The following is a 21,442-nucleotide window of genomic DNA, read 5'->3' as shown; positions in this document are numbered from 1 at the left end:
TAAAACTGAGATGACCCCTTGTCATTTGGAGTTGACAAGCCATTGCCTTATGACCCTCCTGGCACTTATTTAAAATTTAACTGATTACCTTATGCTCTATAAGGAGCTCTATAATTATCCTACAACCAGGGGTACTAAATCATCACCACCTAAGCTCCATGCTTCAGGACCATAGTGGAAAAAGTCCTTGTCTCACTGGGGGCGATTGTGTCGTCCTGTTTGCCTCGGCTAGGTGGCCCAATGGCAGGTGTTTTTGAGCTTTGTGTCACCTTGGCACGGTGCAGGCGCATAACAAGTGCACGGCCCAGGCACCCAGCGGTCGAGTTTCGCTAATGTCCAGAAAAGCAAGCTACAGCCAATCGGCGGGCTTAGGCACCTGTTAAGTAAACTCCCTAGAATTGTGTGAGGCGAGGAACATGCTTAATTCAAGGCCTGTGCCTTAAGCACGGTCTACATTTCTACAATTAAAAAAAAAAAAAAAAAAAAAAGGACTTCGGGAGAGTCAAATCTGTCAGCTGGTGAGGACTCAGTTTGGGGGAACAGAGAAGGGCGGTAAGAGTTTCAGGTACAGCCTATCTGGGCAAGTAGGTACACGTCTGCTGTTATCTAGGGCTGGGGCGGGGCCAATATGCCCTGGAAACTAGAACGCCCCGCCTGGGGGGGGGCGGGGGCGGGGGCGGGGTTCCAGGCACTCCGGGCCTGGGCCACGCCCCACGACGGCGCCGTTGCCCCAGGCGCTCCCAGGCTTCTGCGCCTGCGCATGGCCGTGCGCCTCACCCCTTGCCCCGTGGCCCACGGGTCCCGATGCCGATATGGTGCTGTCCGAGCTGGCCGCGCGCCTGAACTGCAGCGAGTACAAGAACTGGGTGAAGGCAGGCCACTGCCTGCTGCTGCTGCGCGGCTGCCTGCAGGGCTTCGTCAGCCGCGAGGTGCTCGCCTTCCACCGCGGCCTGCTCGCCGCCGCCCCCGGCCTGAGCCCCCGCGCCACCTGCCGCAGCGGCTCGCGGTGCAGCCCGCGTGCCCGTCAGGTGAGCATCTGGTCCCGGGCCTTGACCATGGTCCCGCTTCCCGTTCCCTTCCCCGGGCGCAGTGTCCCTTGCCTTCCTCGGGGCGGGGCCGACCGCAGTGCATGAGGCTCATATGCCCAGATGCCCCTCCCTCCCGGGTCCCTCCTCATCTCCGACCCCTATAGTTTCAGCCTCAGTGTCAGGTGTGCGCAGAGTGGAAACGGGAAATTTTGAAACATCACACCAACAGAAATGGAGATGTCCACTGGGGAAACTGCCGGCCGGGCCGCTGGCCGGTCGACGCCTGGGAGGTGGCCAAGGTAAGCATCTGCGGTTGGGAGGGAAGGAGGAGTTGGCCCACCAGGTAGAGGTTACCTGGAGCCCAGGGCGTCTGTCGGGTCTATGTGGAAGCTGGGGTCCCATGTACAGATGCAGACACAGAGATTTGGGTTTTTGATCAAGGGTCTAGTGTCTGGGCGGTTCCGGGCTGTTATATTGGACCCAACGCATCTTAGTGAAGTAGAAAATTTCAGCAAGAGACGCTGGGGCAAGATGTAGAGCGAGCATCGTGGGCACAGGCACAGAGGTAGAAGCAGGCAAGGCGTTTTTGAGGGTAACCCCCCTGAAGAGCTCATTTTGTTTGTAGGTTGCCGTGAGGATGGCAAAATGAGTCAGGGGAAGTTAAAGCTAAAATAGAAAGGACCTTAAGTGCCTAGCTAGCTAAGGAATAAAACCTGGGGGAGGCGGGGGTATGGTAGGCAGCCAGATAAAAAGGGGCTTTTGGGTCTGTTGTCAGATCTTGGTGAAGTGACTTACTAGCCAGGCCGATGGAAGAATTTTTTTGACTCTTTGATAATTGCCAGAAGCCCAGTAGGGGGTGAGGAGGGGCGGTCAAAATAGCCTCCTAACACAAATTTACTTTTGGAGTCAGTCTACTTGCTGGTTCCAGCAGGTGCAGGCTTGGTGCCTGGGAAGCAGGAATCAGAGTCCCCACTCATCTGCTATGGTGCAGCATTGGGCCATCCTCTGTTCCCAACTTTAAAAAAGAGGAAGTTACAGGGAGTTCCCGTCATGGCGCAGTGGTTAATGAATCCCACTAGAAACCATGAGGTTGCGGGTTCGGTCCCTGCCCTTGCTCAGTGGGTTAAGGATCCAGTGTTGCCGTGAGCTGTGATGTAGATTGCAGACACAGCTAGGATCCGGCGTTGCTGTGGCTCTGGCGTGGGCCGGCAGCTACAGCTCCGATTCAACCCCTAGCCTGGGAACCTCCATATGCCTCAGGTGCGGCCCTAGAAATGGCCAAAAAAAGAAAAAAATGGCTCTGTGGCACAATGGATAGCACATTGGACTTCTAGCAACAAAAAATGAGAAAGTTACAGTGGAACAGCCATAAAAAGAACAAACTAATGCCATATGCAGCAACATGGATGCAACTAGAGATTCTCATACTAGGTGAAGTAAGTCAGAAAGAGAAAGACAAATACCATATGATACCAGCGATGTGTAGAATCTAAAATATGGCACAAAACAGAAGCAGACTCACAGATGTGGAGAACAAACCTGGGGTTGCCAAGGCGGGGGTTGGGAGGAGGGAGAGAGTAGGATGGACGGGGAGTTTGGGGTTGGTAGATGCAAACTCTTCCATTTAGGATGGATGGGCAATGAGGTCCTACTGGACAGCCACAGGGAACTATATCCAGTCTCTTGGGATAGAACATGATGGAAGGATAGTATGAGAGAAAGAATGTGTGTATATATACACACACATACACATATACATGCAGGTATGACTGGGTCACTGCTGTGCAGCAGAAATTGATATAACACTGTACATCGGCTACACTCTAATAAAAATAAATTTTTTTTAAAGATGCGGAAGCTGGGTTATAACAGCGGCTCCCAGACTTTCGGCTGTTGTGGACCAGTAAACCCACCACACCTACAGCCCTCTTGACCATTTTTTTTTTTCCTTGCTGCATAGAATTGCCAACTTCTGCTTTTACCTAGAAAAGAAATGACTTAACCCTCTACCTTTATTGCAACCATCCCTCACTTGTTTGGTTCCTGTCGCTGCCTTCATACCCTCAGAATCCTCTTGGAGCCCATGCTCCCTGTTCATGGCACTCTTTGTCCTCTTCATTGCTGTCCCCTGCAGACCCAGTCCAAGCGCATTGTCTCCAGTCCTGGGCTCTCAGCTCGAGCATCCTCTAATCCTTCCCCGTGTCAGCACAGGGAGCTACAGGGTCCAACACCCTGCTTGCCCTTGGCACACATATTCAAAGTCCCCCGCCCACCCCTCGCCCCTATACAACTTCCGCCTCTCTGAGGCTTCCTCTGCTTTGCCTGTTGCCAGCAGCCCTCCCGGCTTCCCTTGTCTCCTCAGGCAGCCCAGAGTCCACAGCCCATCAGTCTTTTCAGTCCCTTGTGCTCCTCTCGGCCTTTTTTTCTCCTTTCTCTGTCCTTGGCAGGCCCAGCTCCGTCTCTGATGACACCATCCTCTGCTTCTGCTCTGGGAAAGAATCTCACAAGGGAGCGGACGGGTTTCACTTTCAGTTCTTGATCACAAGCCTCAGCAGCCTGGCCACGTCTCTCCCTCCGGAGGCTCCTGTTCCTGGAGACCGCTGCCGCCGCCTGGCCCTCACCAAGCTCCCCCTGCTGGTCCCCCGCCCCATTCCAGCTGCAAGCCTTGCTCTGGCTTCCTGGAGTTGAGGGCTGCCCGCAGATACATGCTTCCTTAGCTCTTTACCAGACCCACCAGCCTACCTCCTTGCGCGGCATCTTCTTCCTTCTGCGGCAAAGGAGGAAGGGCGGCTCTCCTCTTAGCCACTCTGTCCCTCCACTTGAGCGTTGGCCTTATCCCCTCCCACCTGCCCAACAAGGGCTTTGAGCCTTCACTTATCCACTCTTCTGCCCTCCCAGCTTATTCCCATCAGTATAAATAGCTTTAGTATTGCCTAAAGGTTTGTTTGATATTTTTTAAAAGAGATTAAGACCGAAAGTTAGATATGACCTAGCAGCACCACTCCTAGGTACACATCCAATGAAGTGGAAACATGGTCCACGCAAAAACCTGTACATGAGGCATTCCCATCGTGGCACAGTGGAAACGAATCTGACTAGTATCCATGAGGTTGCGGGTTTGATCCCTGGCCTCGCTCAGTGGCTTAAGGATCTGGTTTTGTTGTGAGCTGTGGTGCAGATCCCAGACGCAGCTTGGATCCCACGTTGCTGTGGCTGTGGTGTAACACAGCAGCTGCAGCAGCAAAAAAAAAAAAAAAACTTGTACATGAACGTTCATAGCAGCACTAGTCCTAATAGCCAAAAGATGGAAACAGCATAAATGTCCATCCACTGATGAACGGCTAAGCAGAATGAGGTCTAGCCACACGACGGAATTATTTAGCCATAAAAAAGAATAAAGCACTGATGATGCCCGTTACAACATTTGGATGAACCTTGAACACATTATGCCAAGTGAAAGAAGCTGGTCATATATTGCATGATTCCACATATAGGAAATGTCCAGAATAAGCAAATCTCTGGAGGCAGGAAGTAGAGCAGCGGCTGCCAGGGCCTGGAGGAGAGAGGGGGCTGATTAGTAAGAGTAGAGGGTTTCTTTTGGGAATGATGAAAACGTCCTAAAACGGACCATGATGATGGTTGCACAACTCTCTGAATGTACTAAAAACCACTAAACTGTATGCTTAATTTTTTTTATTGAGGTGTAATTGACAACAACATGATACTAGTTTCAGGTGTGCAGCATAATGATTTGATATTTATACACACTGTGAAATGATCACAATAGTTAGCATCTGTTACCATGTGTAGTTACAGTTGATTTTTCTTTTTTCTTTTTTGGTCTTTTTAGGGCCGCACCTGGGGGCATATGGAGGTTCTCAGGCTAGGGGTCGAATCGGAGCTGTAGCCGCCAGCCTACACCACAGCCACAGCCACAGCAATGCAGGATCCGAGCCGCGTCTGCGACCTACACCACAGCTCACGGCCATGCCGGATCCTTAACCCACGGAGCGAGGCCAGGGATCGAACCTGCATCCTCGTGGATACTAGTCAGATTTGTTTCCGCTGAGCCAAAATGGAAGTTCCTGTTTTTTCGTCCAATGAGAACGTTCAAGATCTCCTCTCCGAGCCACTTTCAAGTACTGCAGTACAGTAGCGTTAACATGCTGTAACCTTACAGTCCTGGGACTTCTTTATTTGAATAACTGGCAGTTTGCACCTTCCGACCCCCTTCACCCATTTCACCCACTCCGCCATCCACTGGTCTGTTCTCTGCCTCGGGTGAGCTCGGGTTCTTGTGTAAGATTCCACATATGAGATCATACGGTATTTGTCTTTCTCTGTCTGACTTCTTTCACTTAGCATAATGCCCTCAGGGTCCAGCCATGTCATCACAAAGAACTGTATGCTTTAAATGGGCGAATTATATGGTATGTGAATTACGCCTTTTTGTTTTGTTTTTGTTTTTGTTTTTGTTTTGCTTTTTAGGGCCTCACCGCAACACATGGAAGTTCCCAGGCTAGGGATCGAATCGGAGCTGTAGCTGCTGACCTACGCCACAGCCACAGCCACAGCCACGCGGGATCCGAGCTGTGTCTGTGACCTACACCACAGTTCATGGCAACTCAGGATACTTAACCCACTGAGCAAGGCCAGGGATCGAACCTGCATCCTCACGGATGTTAGTCAGATTCGTTAACCACTGAGCCACGACAGGAACTCCCCTCCTGGGCACTTTTATCTTCGCATCTCACACCTGACTCTTCATCACTAACCCCCCAGCCTGCACACCCCCTCCCCCCACCCCCCCGCCGCCACCAAGTACCTAGAGTCATTCCTGCTTCATCTCCTCCCACGACCCTCTGACCTTGTACCTGTGAATCGTTTGGGGCCTTCTCTTCTCCATGTCTATATCACAGCTCTCTCCCCTCTCCTGCCAGCCTCCCACCTGGCCGCCCCTGCTGCCCGGCTCAGCCCTGGTCCGTCCTCCGCAGGGCGGTGTGTGCGGTCTTCAGGCGGGAATCAGATGGCTGTCTTCCCTTGCCTGAAACCCTTGGGTGGCTTCGTGATGTCCTCAGAATAGACGCCAAAGTCCTTTTCCAAGCCAGCGAGGCCCAGCATGTCGTGGCCCCTGATCATTTCTCCGACCTCCTGCTGTTTCTCCTCCTAGTCCGTGAAGAGACAGTAGGGCAGCGGGAGAGGCAGCGAGGTTGCCTCTCAGCCCATATGTGCCTGTGAACACGAGGAGCCCAGCGGGTGTGATACACTTGTGAGCAACAGCTTTCAGTGGCACAGAGGCAGCAAGGCCTCCTTGGCGACTTCTAGTTCTGAAGAAAGGAAGGAGGTACTAAAATCAAACCTTGACGTAGTTATATTGGTGAGAAAAGGCCAGACTCGTGGGAAAGAAAAACTATGCTTGGTTTTGAGAAGGCCTCTCTCACTTCGAATGTTCCTCTCAGCCACATTTGCAGCAAGCAACATTTTGTTTCTCACCCCCCCCCTTTTTTTTGTCTTTTTAGGGGGCGCACCTGTACCCTATGGAGGTTCCCAGACTAGGGGTCTGATCGGAGCTGTAGCCACCGGCCTACACCACAGATACAGCATTGCAGGATCCTAGCCGCATGTGCAACCTACACCACAGCTCAGGGCAATGCTGGATCCTTAACCCACTGATCGAGGCCAGGGATCGAACCCACAACCTCATGGATACTACTTGAATTCGTTACTGCTGAGCCATGATGGGAACTCCCATCTTTCTCTCTCTCTTTTTTTTTTTTTAATCTCCCACTCCAGCAAATAAGTTTGTCTGCGATACATTCGTTCTTTCTCAACATTTGCAGCCTCCCTTGTTGACTTCTGTCGGCAGGTTGGCACTTGAGTGTCAGTAAAGACAGAGGCAGCGTTGGTCCTGACTACTGTCCCTTTATTTAGAGTTCTTTTAGGGATTCGACCCCTGGCCTCGCTCAGTGGGTTAAGGATCCGGCATTGCCAGGAGCTGTGGTATAGGTTGCACACAGAGCTTGGGTCCCTCGTTGCTGTGGCTGTGGTGTAGGCCAGAGACTACAGCTCCCATTCGACCCCTAGCCTGGGAACCTCCATATGCCATGGGTGTGGCCCCCCAAAATAGATAAATAATAAGATGCTTTCTACCCCTGCCTTCTGCTTCTTTGCCATTAAGAAAGGACAATTAGGTCCAGTGTTCAAGTATCTCTAGTAGCAGATGGGCAGATAGAGCAACTCTTGCATTATCGCCCCGGGCTGAGGCTTGGCAGCCACACTGTTTCCCAACTTGAAACCTCAGTAAGAGAGTTGCAGTCACCCTTTGGGGAACAGGCACACACCCTGTCCCACTAGATAGATACAGATCTCCTAGGGTCAGAGGAGACTCAGGTGCCCCTTGTCCCTCCCCTGCTGCAGGCCTTCATGCCCCGAGGACTGGCAGACAAAACGGGACCCGAGGAATGTGACGCGGTTGCTCTTTTAAGCCTCATCAACTCCTGTGATCACTTTGTGGTTGATCGAAAGAAAGTCACAGAGGTAAGAGCTGTCTGACTGAAAAGCAGACCCTGAGAGTCGGTCGGGTCCCTGCTGTGAGGAGCAGCCAAGAAACACATCCTGTGCTGCTAAATGCCGAAGCAGCCAGGCAGGTGGAGCTGCCGGGCTCTGCGCAGAGTGGAGGAAGTGGTGTGCAAAGGCAGTTAGACTTTGGTCCACAGTTGGTATCTCTAAGCAGGCTAGCAGGGGCCCCCATCCCATGTGCCTTCCGTGATGTCCAAGAACCGCTGTCCAGATGCAGTCGGGAGACGGACCCTTCCAGTCTCCCTGACTGAAGCTTCCTGACAACTCGCTGCTGCCCCCATTGGCTGCTAAAAAGATGACCCTCACATTTCTCTCCCTTGTTCTGCCATAAAAGGAAGCAAAATAATTTTCCAGGAGTTCCCGTCGCGGCTCAGTAGTAATGAACCCAACTAGGATGCATGAGGATGCGGGTTCAATCTCTGGCCTCGCCCAGTGGGTTAAGGATCTGGCATTGCCGTGAGCTGTGGTGTAGGTCGCAGACGAGGCTCAGATCCCACATTGGTGTGGCTGTGCTGTAGGCCGGCAGCTGTAGCTCCGACTCAACCCGTAGCCTGGGAACCTCCATATGCTGCAGGTGCGGCCCTAAAAAGCAAAAAAAAAAAAAAAAAAAAAATCCATATTAAAGGAACAAATACTGACAGCTCCCTTGGGCTCATCAGGTTAAAGATCTGGTGTTGTCACTGCTGTAACTCTGGTTACTGCTGGGGCACAGGTTTGATCCCAGGCCTAAGAACTTCCACATGAGGTGGGTGCAGGAAAAAAAAAAAGCAATTACAGAGCAATGCATCATTTGTTCTGTTGTATGCCATCATTTGAATCCTGCGCTTCTAAATCTCATTGGCTAAACACTTGCAAGCTCAAGTTAAATAGAACTGAAGAAAATCTAAAAACTAATGAATAAACAATGTCAGAACAGATTGCTATGCCTGTCAGACTTCCTCTGGGAGATTCAGACTTCCTCCATTTCACCAGAGAACATCTCTGATAAATTTATTACTCTGAGGATCATTGAAAACAGTTTATAGCATACCTGGGTTAATTATAATATGTAGAAAAAAATGCATGTATATTTTGCTAGCATGCCAGCAACTAAAAGGACTGAGAATCCTTTATCATTAGCAGGGACAAAAACTATCACAGTACAAAAACGACCCCTTCTGATAGCTTTTAACCAAGAATGTGGAAGACTTGATGTGAATTATATTTTAATATTAAAAGATTTTCATGGGAGTTCCCATTATGGCTGAGTGGTAATGAACCAGAGTAATATCCATGAGGATGCAGGTTTGATCCCTGGCCTTGCTCAGTGGGTTAAGGATCTAGTGTTGCCGTGAGCTGTGATGTAGGTCGCAGACGTGGCTCGAATCTGGCATTGCTATGACTATGGCATAGGCTGGCAGCTGCAGGTCCGATTGGACCCCTAGCTTGGGAACCTCCATATGCTTCAGGTATGGCCCTAAAAAGCAAAAAAAAAAAAAAAAAAAAGGAAAATCTATGAATTGTCTGCTTCAGCCTTTGGGTATTCCCAGAGCCAGTAGGCAATAGTCTTGCTCTTTGGCAAAGTTGTTTTAAGCTACAGCATTTGGGGAATTGTGTAAGAGCTATCCAGCCAGGCTCAGGATTTCAAGGACTAAGGACAGTTGTAGGCTTGTCTGTATTTCTGTTAGTTCGGTTTTTTTTTTGGCCGCACCCATGGCTTGTGGAAGTTCCCAGGCCAGGGACTGAACCTGCACCATGGGAGTGACCCATGCCACTGTAGTGACAACACTGGATCCTTAACTGGCTGCACCACAAAAGAGCACCTGGCTTGTCTGTCTGTCTGTCTGTCTGTCTGTCTTTTTTTTTTAAGGGCTGAACCCACAGCATATGGAGGTTCCCAGGCTAGGGGTCGAATCAGAGCTGCAGCTGCAGTCTACACCACAGCCACAGCAACACCAGATCCGAGCCGCATCTATGACCTACACCACAGCTCGCTCACAGCAACGCCAGATCCTTAACCCACTGAGCAGGGCTAGGGATCGAACCCACATCCTCATGGTTACTACTCAGGTTCTTAACACCCTGAGCCACAATGGGAACTCCTGTTTGTGCTTCTTTCTCTGATTAATTCATTCTTCAAGTGGCGGGAGGTTGACCATGCCCCTTGAGCCTTGGTAGCACCGGCAGGCCACACACTTGTGGGTTTTAGAGCAAACAAGGCCTTTCTGCAGTTTCTCTCTGAGCTACAAAATCTCAGTTTACCCCACTGTTGGACTTGTGACGGCTTTTGTCTTGTCTTTCTGTAGGTGATTAAGTGTCGTAATGAAATCATGCACTCTTCAGACATGAAAGTATCTTCTGTGTGGCTCCGGGACTTTCAGATGAAGATCCACAATTTTCTGAATGAATTCAAGAATATCCCAGAGATCATGGCGGTGTACTCTCGAATAGAGCAGGTGAAAAAATCACGTTGAACAGTTCTGGCATAAAGAACAAAGCGGAGGTGGGAGGGAGGAAGGCAACCTCAATCACTCGTTCGCAACTCGAAGTTCCCTAGATTTAAATGAAATTGGAGAATGTAAGCAGGGGACCAATGTTGATATGAAATCAGAATTGCGATTGCGCTGAGCAGCTTTTCTGTGGCCACAGGCTGTTATTAGAATGGATCCAGTCAACGATGTTTAAGTACACATTTTTTTTGTCTTTTTGCCTTTTTGCCTTTTCTAGGGCCGCTCCTGCGGCATATGGAGGTTCCCGGGCTAGGGGTCTAATCAGACCTGTAGCCACCGGCCTACACCACAGCCACAGCAATGCGGGATCCGAGCCGCATCTGCGACCTACACCCCAGCTCACGGCAACACCGGATCGTTAACCCACTGAGCAAGGGCAGGGACCGAACCCGCAACCTCATGGTTCCTAGTCGGATCCGTTAACCACTGCGCCACGACGGGAACTCCCTAATTACAAATTCTTTGAGTAACCCAATGGGGTATCTTTTCCATTCCGTCATTTCGTATATTTGTTTGGTCATCCAATAGCTGTTGACATCCGACTGGGCTGTTCACATCCCTGAGGAAGATCAGCGAGATGGGTGTGAAGATGAAACAAGAATTTACTTGACGGAGAGCCAAGTCAATGAGATAGAAATGGAATTACTAAAGGAAAAACTTCAAGAGCTGTATCTTCAAGCAGAGGAACAAGAGGTGTTGCCTGAAGAGGTAAAAAAAGAAATAAAAGTATTATTATATCCTCTGGGTGAGTAAACAAAACAAAGAAAGGCACAAAGGATGATGAATAGCTCCTTTTAACTTATCACCGGTTATGTTTCTGATGTAAAAGTCAAAGAATTGCCAGAAATGAATATTCTGTTGACACAAATTGCTGTTACCCAAGAACAAATACTTTCATTCATTCAGCAAACATCTGGGTGCCTAATATGTGCCAGAGTGGAACGCTGAAGTAAGGGCCACCACAGACCCCTGAGCTGAAGGCTCTGGGGAGCTCTGCAGGTCGGAGGGGTTTGCCCCCAAAAAAAGGCTTTGCTGAGAAGGCGCTATTGAACTAGAACTAAGGTTCAAATCAGGGAGTTCCCGTCATGGCACAGCGGAAACGAATCCAGCTAGTGACCTTGAAGTTGCGGGTTCGATCCCTGGCCTCACTCAGTGGGTTGAAGATCCGGCATTGCCGTGAGCTGTGGTGAAGGTCACAGACGCAGCTTGGATCTGGCGTTGCTGTGGCTGTGGCGGAGGCTGGTGGCTACAGCTCCAGTTGGACCCCTAGCCTCCGTATGCCATGGGTGCGGCCCTAAAAAGCAAAAATTATATATATATTCAAACCAGAGTCTAGCAAATTGGCAGGAGCGGAAGGACATTCTTGGCAGAAGGAGCAGCGCTTGCCAAGGCATGAAAGACTCACTTGGGCGGGACAGTGACGAGGCGGGCACAGGAGGTGCGGTCAGATGTGAGGGCAGTCAGGTAGGTCAAAGCCATATTTTGAAAGGTTTTCTCTGCCGCTCTAAGGGGTTTGCACCTTCTTCCCAAAAGGCAGTTGGGAGCCAACAGAGGTTTTTAAGGAAGAAAGAGTAAATGAGATGGATCAGATACGGTTTTAGAAAGTGAAGTCTGCCGGCAGCTGGAGGTCAGAGATGAGCCAGGAGGTTCCCGCGGTGCCCGAGGGTGAGAGAAAGGGGCCAGAAGCTGGGCTGTGGATGAGGAGCTGGGTTCTGGAGGCTCTGCTGGGGCAGAGCTGGCGTGGCATGGGGCTGGCAGGAGGTGGTGAGGGCAAGGTCTGAAAGGATCAATAAGGCTTCTAGCTCAGGACACTGCAGGCTAACCATGGCCTCAAGGGCAGGACATGTGAATCCTCATTGTTATGTGCAAGGTATTAAAAAAAACTTCCAGTAGTAGAATTATATTTTTGTAAGGTTCAAAAATATCCCAGCATTTACTGGATTAGAATCCCAGATCCAGGAGTTCCCATCGTGGCTCAGTGGTCACGAACCCGACTAGTATCCATGAAGATGTGGGTTCAATCCCTGGCCTCGCTCAGTGGGTCAAGGATCTGGCATTTCCATGAGCTGTGGTGTAGGTCGCAGACATGGCTCAGATCCCGTGTTGCTGTGGCTCTGGCGTAGGCCGGTGGCTACAGCTCTGATTAGACCCCTAGCCTGGGAATCTCCATATGCCACGGGAGCGGCCCTAGAAAAGGCAAAAAAAAAAAAAAGCACACCCTCCTCTCTTCTTTCTTGAGGGAGCTGCAGCTCTTTTCCTGTTTATGTAACAAAGTGCAAAATGCATCAGAAGCAATACACTGATGCCAGGAATCTCTGCGAGTTGGGAGCTGGATGGGAACCTGGCAGTCCCCTGCTTTACGGCGACCCTAAGGAGCAGGTGCTAATGGGCCAGAGGTCACCCAGCGGGGGCATGAGGGCTGGCCCGGGGGTCTCCCTGCTCTGGCCCTGTGCCTACCTTCCCACGGGCTGCATAGCAGATCTTGGATCGCTGAGGAATGAGCAACTGTAAATTTCAACCCCTCATTACTTCTGTTCTACAGAGAGGAAATTGGGGTTAATTGGCTTGTCCTGTGGGTCCCAAAGTCTGTAGATAGAGGTGATAAATTCTCATTTTTCATGCTTTCTGTTCAGCAGCCCATGACATTTATCTTGATATTTCAATGGATCAAAATGTAAGTCCGGATTGATTGGCATGTTATCTCTGAGATGCTGAAGGTTAGCTTTCCACGATGTGTGGCACCGACCTCTGTTGAACGTTCAGCACCATGTATGGTTATTCATGTTCTTCGGGGTTAGTCTCCAAAGTCAGAGAATTTCAGTGAATCTAAAACACTATCAATCACATGACACACCATTAATTCAGTTACTCCTAAGGAAAAAAAAAAAAGCTGCCGATTTATTGTGAGACACTGTCAGTGGCAAAGTGCATTCTCATTTGAGATGTTAAAATATGAAAAAAAATGTACAATTAGGAATCAGAAATTGCAATAATTACATTATGTCCACAGGACTTTTCCTGTGAATGTTTATCAAGACCTGTTTCTGGTGTTCATTAAAACAGTAGGGCTTGGAGTTCCCGTCGTGGCTCAGCAGTTAACGAACCTGACTAGTATCCATGAGGACAAGGGTTCGATCCCTGGCTTCGCTCAGTGGGTTAAAGGATCTGGCATTGCCGTGAGCCGTGGTGTAGGTCACAGATGTGGCTCCGATACCACGTTGCTGTGGCTGTGGTGTAGGCCAGCAGCTACAGCTCTAATTGGACCCCTAGCCTCGGAACTTCCATTTGCTCCAGGGGAGGCCCGAAAAAGACAAAAATAAAAATTTTTTTATTTAAAAATAAAAAATAAACCCACAAAAAACAGTGGGGCTAGGGCAGCTACTGCGTAGGTCATAGGTCACAGTTGCAGCTTGGATTCAATCCCTGGCCCAGGGACTTCTAGGGTTGGAAAGCCAGGTTGAGAAAAAATGGTTAATGGTGATTTAGTGTGATGTTGCCACAGAGGCATCAAGGAGCACGGGAGTGAGTGCTGGCCGGCAGACAGCAGAGAGCTCATCATCTCCATTCCTTTCTGTCCAGTTGATGAGGCTTAATGATATAGAACATAATAAAAGGGGGCTCCCATTAAAATACACTGTGCGTGTGTAGGTGTGGTTGTCAAATGCAGTCCACCTCAGAGCCAGACAGGAGCAGCGGCTGCTCAGACCAGTCTAGAGGGGAGTAGAGCATGTCCACCGTGGGCCAGTCTGCAGCATCAGCTGCCACCCTAGAGCCCCTCACGTACCGGCTCGGCCCTCGATGATCTGTTAGGATGGGGGATGGGGTCTCAAAATTCAGCGCAAGAACACTGAGCACAGCACATGGCTACAAAACATGTAAAGAACTTGTGCTTTCTTTAAAATCAGTACAGATTTATTAAACCCTGGTGGGGGAGCCACTGTCACAGAGATCCAGGGGCAAGCTCGCAGACAAGGGGCAGCGACAGAATGTAGTCGAGACAGGCGGGGAGTGGATGGAGGTGACATCCTATTTGTTATATTCCACAGATATTTAAATGAGTGCCGGGCACAGTTCTAGAAGCTTGGCATCCCTGTCGGGGGGAGGCAGACGGTCAATAGTCAATATAATAAGTAATGATGGGGCACGTTAGAAGGAAGAGAAGTGCTGTGTGGGGCGGAGTGTGGGGATCAGCAGTGGCCAAGAGGGGACGGGTGTCGTTGCAACGGGGTGGCCAGGGAAGCCCCACTGGGGAGGTGAGACTGAGCGATTCCTTGGAGGCGGCGCAGACACCGTGTGTGTGCGCATGCGCGGGAGGAGCATTGCGCTGGCGCGAAGGGCAAGCTGAACTGGGTGGCCGCCGTGGGGTGAGGAGCTGAGAGGAGCGAAGCCTTGTGCGTCCAGACCTAGGCTCTTCCACCCAAGGCGGCAGCCGGGGCCGAGTTGTGAGCAACAGAGCCGTGGAAGGAGCACGCTGGCTGCCCTGTGGAGGGGACAGAGGCGGAGGCAGGGGGACATTAGGAGGCTGCCGCAGCTACCAGGTGAGGGAGGCGGTGGCTGGCACCAGGGTGAAGGGTCGAGGTGGTGAGAGATGGGAAGGCATCGAAGACGGGTCCCAGAGTTTTGGCTTAAGTGCCTGGAAGAATGGAGGCGCTAGGCAGCTTTTGCCTAGAACAGCGCCTGCCTGGCACATGGTAGAATCAAAAAACCTTTGTGGAATGAATGTCAGAAGGAAGAAAGGAAGGTACTAGACACAGTGCCAGGTGCTGTTAGTAGATTATTTCTAATCCTCACAAGAATCCCAGGCGGCATTGGTATCATCATCCTATATTTGCATACATGGAAGTGAGCTCAGAGAGGTTGTGTCTTGCCCAAAGTCACACAGCTGGTTAAGTGGCAAAGCCACAGCATCCAAGTCTGACTACATTCCATGACTTTTCTAGTGCTCCATTTTCCCATCTTTACTTCCGCTTTCCTCTTAACATATAAACATGCACGAGCCTTCCCCATTCTTTTTTTTTTTTTGTCTTTTTGTCTTTTTAGGGCCACCTGTGGCATATGGAGGTTCCCAGGCTAGAGGTCCAATCGGAGCTGTAGCCGTCGGCCTACACCACAGCCACAGCAACGAGGGATCCGAACCACGTCTGTGACCTACACCACAGCTCACGGCAACATCAGGTCCTCAACCCACTGAGCAAGGCCAGGGATTGAACCCGCAACTTCGTGGTTCCTGGTCGGATTCATTTCCTCTGCGCCACGATGGGAACTCCTCCCCATTCTTAATTAAAAAACAAAACAAAACAAAAAAAACTCCTCCCCATGCGCTAAAATAATCACCCCTCTTCAGCACATTTCAAGAGCAGAGTGAGTCAGGAGGTGACAGCACAAAGCGTCATCACTCCCGAGTCATCGAATGAGGCTCCCCTCTCCAGGAGGAGGAGCGTGCGTGAGGCGCACAGACCCAGCCAGCAAGGTCACAGGCATCTGATGGCAACCGAGGGATGGGAAGGACCCTAGGGTGCATCTTAGAGCACCCAGCACAGGCAGGAAGTTCTAAGTTCTTGTGTCTATTCCAGAGATAGTCTGTGCATTTACCTGTGAGCACATGTGCAAATATATACACATATTTTAAAAATTTTCACCCTTACTGAGATATAATTGGCACATACACATTTTTAAAAACACAAATGGCAGCATAATAGACATTGTCCTTTAACTGATTTTTTTCTATAGCAGATCATAAAGCATGGCCTCATTATTGTTTTTTAATGGCCGAATAGTTTTTCAGTTATGGATGGTTCATATTTTAATATATTATTTCAAACCTTCTGCTAAGAGAAATATTGCTGCATTAACTAACCTGGTACACGTGTCATTTTGCGCCAAGTGACAGGCTATTTGGAGGATCTGTTTTTAGAAATGGAGTGCGGTTTTAATTGATAGCATTTTCTGTTTTAACATTCATAGATTTTGCCAAAACTGTCATCTGTGGAGGTTATACCAATTTAAACTCCCACCGGTAACATATCATGACATTTACACTAATAAAAGTACCCGCCCTCTCAGAATAGTATCACATCAGAGTTCCCGTCATGGCGCAGTGGTTAGTGAATCTGACTAGGAACCGTGAGGTTGTACGTTTGATCCCTGGCCTCACTCAGTGGGTTAAGGATCCAGCATTGCCGTGAGCTGTGGTGTAGCTCACAGACATGGCTGGGATCCTGTGTTGCTGTGGCTGTGGCGTAGGCCGGTGCCTACAGCTCCGATTCGACCCCTAGCCTGGGAACCTCCATATGCCACAAGTGCAGCCCTAAAAAGACAAAAGACAAACAAAAGCAAAAACAAAACATATATATACGCATATATGCATATGTGTATATATATATTAATCATAATAAATATAGGTACAAAATTCAAAATGAAAGGGCTTTGTTTTATTTTATACACGCATATGTATGTGTTTGCATATATGTATGTGCACATATATGTGTATACATACACACACATAAATATGTAGGTATAGATATAGAGCCGTTTCATACAAATGCAGGAAATTTTACAGCAAAAAATTTTTAAAAATTGAAATATAATTGATATGCAACACTGTATTAGTTTAAGGTATACAGCATATTAGTTTGACTTATTATGTCATGGAATGATTAGCACAATAAGTTTAGTTAACACCTATCATCTCCTATAGATACCAAAAAAAAAAAAAGGGAAAAAACATTTTTTGCCTTGTGATGAGAGCACTTAAGATTTACTCACAGAACAGCTTTCAGATCTGCCCCACTGCAGCGTTAACCATTGTCATAACTATTGTCAGTGTTATATTTTCCAGCCTTAGTACTCATTTATCTTGTAACTGGACATTTGTACCTTTTGTCTGCCTTCATCCTGTTCCCTGACTCCCACCTCTGGTAGCTGAAAATCAGCAGTCTTTTTCAATGAGTTTACTTTTTTGTTTTCGTTTTAGAGTCCACCCATAAGTGAGATGGTACAGTATTTGTCTCTCTCGGTCTGACTTATTGAGCTTAGCATAATGCTCTCTAGGTCCATCCATGGTGTCTGGAATGGTGGGATTTCTGTGGTTTTATGGCCGAGTAATATTCCATTGTATATGTGTACCACCCACACCACAGCAGCGATCGAAGCCGCTGCCGTGCCAATGCCGGATCCTTAACCCAGCACACCGCCAGAGAACTCCTGAACCTCACCTTCTTTATCCACTCATCTGTCTGTGGACACTTAGGGTGTTTCCTCCTCTTAGCTTAGTGAATAATGATGCTATTAACATCCCTTCAGCGTGGTGTGTTTGTTTCCTTCAGATATATTCTCAGGATTTCTAGTTCCTTTTTTGATTTTTTTGTGGATCTTCCATACTATTTTCCACAGTGGCTGCTGCGCCCGTTTACATTCCCGCCAACACTGCACAGGCTTCTCTTTTCTCCACACCCTCCCCAGCATTTCTTACCTCTTTCTGATGATGACTATTCTGACAGGTGTGAGGTGATGTCTCATTGTGGGTTTTTTTTTTTTAATAATTTTTATTTTTTCCGTTATAGCTGGTTTACAGTGTTCTGTCCATTTTCTACCGTACAGCAAAGTGACCCAGTCACACATACATGCATACAGTCTTTTTCTCACCTTATCCTCCATCAGGCTCCATCACAAATGACTAGATAGAGGTCCCAGTGCTTGACAGCAGGCTCTCATTGCTCACTGTGCATTCCTCTGATGATTAATGATGCTGAGCATCTTTTCATGTGCCTGTTGGCCATCCATTTGTCTTCTTTAGGAAAATGTCCATTCAGGTCCTCTGGTCATTTTTTCATTGAGTCTTTTGGTTCTTGTTTTTGGTTTTTTATACAAGTTCCTTATATATTTTGGATATTGACCCCTAAAAGCAAAACATTTGAGTCAAGCAAACACTCCCTTGTGTGACCCCAGAAGCAGCTATTGGTGGTCACCTGAGCAGGAGCCAGGCTTGGAGCGAGTACATTGTTTCATCTGAATTAAAAGTCTGCTCTATGATTCTCTAAACTGGACATTGAATGGTTTCTTCTTGCAGATCTTAAATCAACTGGAAGTGGTGAAAGAATTTCTGAGAAACAACAAGGATCTTAGAAATGGCCTCGCAGAAGATATGCACAAGCTGGACAGCCTGCATCAGCAGCATGAAAAACTGGATTCGAAGGAACCTGGGGCACAGACACCCGAGGGGAAGACCTGAGGTGAGTTTGAGCACAGGATGTTGAATAAGGGCAGACCGGCCTCCTGTCTTTGATGTCCGCTGGCTTATGTAAGGCCATAGTGAACACACAGCCTAGTGTCACCTGAAGTTCCCCTGTGTCCTGTTTAATTGATAGGAAGGACACGAAGCTTTGTGCTCTTTCTAATGGATGGTTCTCACATCTGTGAACTAATTCAAAATAAACTCCCTGTCAGCTCCGTTTAGTCACGTATCCCTGAAGTCATTGGTCTAGTCTTAAATAAACCAACTTTATGACATAGTCAGAAAGTGTTTCGGCCCAAAGTGATGCCACTGAGCCTCGCTCTTAGCCGTGGCATTAATAACAGCAGCTTGTTAATTTCCTTAGGAAAAACTTGTTAAAATAGATAGCTGTCAGAGTGCCTGTCGTGGCCCAGCTTTTAGCAAACCCAACTAGCATCCATGGGTTAAGGATCCGGCATTGCCGTGAGCTGTGGTGTAGGTTGCAGATGCGGCTCGGATCCTGCATTGCTGTGGCTGTGGTGTAGGCCGGCGGCTATAGCTCCGAATGGACCCCTAGCCTGGGCACCTCCGTATGCCGAGAGTGCAGCCCTAAAAAGACAAAAAGACCATAAATAAAAAAAGAAATAGCTGTCTTAAGTATTTTACTTTCTCTCCCACCAATAAAGGAAATTAACAATTTTTTTTTTTATTTTAGTTTGACTGTTAACACAAATCAGGCATGTTCTGTGAAAGTCAGCCCAGCTTCCACCTCAGCCACCTTTTCCATGGAAGAGGAAAAACGCACCAGAGTATGCCACCCAAAGAGGAGGGAATCTGTGTTGTCTTTTTTCTGGACTTTCTTTCCTTTGATTCTTTGAGACTGTTTTTAAAATATGCATAAGCTTGGTGTTACGTGATCTGGACCGACCAAAAGATATTAGCTACTCTTATGCCAAACTTGCTCTCATTCAGGGGTTTTTGTTGTTTGGTTGGGGGAGGGGGTTGTTTTGCTTTGCTATTTAAAAGGCGAGTTTCTTTTCTGATCCCCAGACTCTGCGTAAACAGCAAAGGCTGTGTTCAGCTGGCCTGTGTGAAGGGTCACACAGAGTTCTCTGCCCACTGGCACACAAGTCCTGTCCCCACACCCCTGCCTGGAAGTCTCACTCATGAGGATGCCCAAGGCGCAGCTGTGATGTCAACGTTGCGATAGAAGTCCTTCCCTTTTCTTTCTTTCTTTCTTTTTTTTTTTTTTTTTTTGCTGGAAGGCAAGGAAAGAATTGGCCTGAAAGTCCATTTTCTAGCCATTTCCAATTACTACCGAACTTTTACTACCTATTTCTGGTAGCCTGAGGCAGTAGGACAAGGAGCAGGACACAGGCCACCATCACAGGGATGTTCTAGAAAGTTCCACAGTTGCAAGCTTGTTTATGTACCCTTAGGAAAAGTCAACTCCTGTGGCAATCAGTTGTTTCTGTCCCATTGTGTCCTGTGCTCAATGAATATTTGTTGACTGAAGAGTCAGTTGATCGCTTAGAGGTATAAATGTTAGTTACACTGTTAACTAAACCTGGTCCTTTGTTATAAGATGGAAGAATGACATTTTAACATTTTTAAGGAAGTTCAAAGACATCATTTTCTTTCAAAAAACTTACAAATTCAGGAGTTCCCGTTGTGGCTCAGTGATTAACAAATCCGACTAGGAACCATGAGGTTGCAGATTCGATCCCTGGCCTCGCTCAGTGAGTTAAGGATCCTGCGTTGTCGTGAGCTCTGGTGTAGATCGCAGACTCAGCTTGTATCTGGCGTGGCTGTGGCTTAGGCCAGTGGCTACAGCTCTGATTCGACCCCTAGCCTGGGAACCTCCATATGCCGCGGGTGCAGCCCTAGAAAAGGCAAAAAGACAAAAAAAAAAAAATTTACAAATGCATTCATACTTCCTCCTACCCAAAAGGTCATCCACTTTTGATTTTGTTCTGCTTGTTTCCTGAACCGGAAACCCCCTGTCCCATTGTTTGAAGTGGTCTGTGGGATCATGTTTAAGCTCGCCTTCCCCTATGTCTGCTCATTTCCAAAGCCAGCGGTCCTGAACTAGGCCATGTCACTCCTGGACCCTCAGGGACGGAATCGTCACATTCACCACTGCCTGGAGAAGATGCTTTGGATCCGAGCCCAAGTAAAGCCATGCTGCCTTGCTTATGCCCCTGCCCATCAAGGATGTGATCTGTGATCTGTAGAGAATGGGCAGGTGGAGGGGGGCCATATATTTGGTATGTTTTTACATTAAAACTTACTTGATGTAAATCTGTAACACCTAGATGAATGCAAATGGCCTGTAACGTCCTCCTTTCATCTTTCCCACACTCTTTGGTCTTTAATCTTACATTTTCTTTCTCCTTTCATTTCATGGAGTTCCGTTAGAAGATTTCAGCAGTAGAGTACCAGTTTTCTTTCATTTTGCTCCCCCCAAACTGAGAATCCTCACGAACTATTTCCTAGCTTCTAGATAAAAGATAACAAAACTTGGGATCAAATTAAATCTTGGTTTAAGATCTGATTTCTCACCTTAGGAACTTTGGGTTTGGAACGCTTTCCTTTCATACCTCTTGTATATAGTTAGCTTTTCCTTATCTACCCCCAAAACATTTATCAAGCGTCAACCACGTGCCAGGTACCTAAGGAGATGCGAATGTGAGGATTTGTAAGGTATGGATGATGGTGTATGAGCTGTCATCTTACTGGATTGATGGTCTGCTCTGATGAATCAAAGATACTATGCAGAAAACATTCTCCTGGCAACATTTAATTACATTGAAATTGAAACAAAGAAAGGAAGCCAGGCCCAGAGAGGGCTTTAAGCAAACAGCGAGTCCAGGGACATCAACCTGTGGGCCTCTCTTCTGCAGGTCTGTGCACATGAGCACAGGGCACGCGCAAAAGGGTGGTCACGGCAGCATTGGCAGGTAGCTGTCAAGAGAGAACTGGTTCAATGATCCCAGCACGTCCATGCTACTGAATATTATGCAACTGTGCAAAAGGAGGGGATGCCGCGATGCTGTAATAGGGAGTTAGGTCTAAGACACAGTACTTAGAAAAGCAGAAAGTGTAACAATGCATAGCATAACAACTCACTGGTT

General features: G+C 48.3%; 1 protein-coding gene across 2 annotated transcripts; it reads left to right on the top strand.

Annotated features, from left to right (window-relative positions):
* Window positions 1–734: 734 nt before the first annotated feature.
* On the top strand, window positions 735–20,616 carry CXHXorf38 (chromosome X CXorf38 homolog). 2 transcript variants are annotated; one of them, XM_047765035.1, is made up of 7 exons: window positions 735–1,028; window positions 1,193–1,327; window positions 7,446–7,565; window positions 9,893–10,042; window positions 10,625–10,804; window positions 18,165–18,327; window positions 19,024–20,616. In XM_047765035.1, the coding sequence occupies exons 1-6, from the start codon at window positions 813–815 to the stop codon at window positions 18,324–18,326; spliced, it is 963 nt and encodes a 320-aa protein (XP_047620991.1). In that variant the 5' UTR covers window positions 735–812; the 3' UTR covers window position 18,327; window positions 19,024–20,616. The 2 variants fall into 2 exon arrangements, with proteins under 2 accessions (XP_047620991.1, XP_047620992.1); XM_047765036.1 differs by lacking the exons at window positions 735–1,028; window positions 1,193–1,327 and adding an exon at window positions 6,226–6,372.
* The last annotated feature ends 826 nt before the right edge of the window (window positions 20,617–21,442 follow it).

Source organism: Phacochoerus africanus, chromosome X, assembly GCF_016906955.1.
Source record: "Phacochoerus africanus isolate WHEZ1 chromosome X, ROS_Pafr_v1, whole genome shotgun sequence".
Taxonomy (NCBI): Eukaryota; Metazoa; Chordata; class Mammalia; order Artiodactyla; family Suidae; genus Phacochoerus; species Phacochoerus africanus.
The sequence above is the reverse complement of the archived record's forward strand: the minus strand, read 5'-3'. Positions and strand labels throughout refer to the sequence as shown.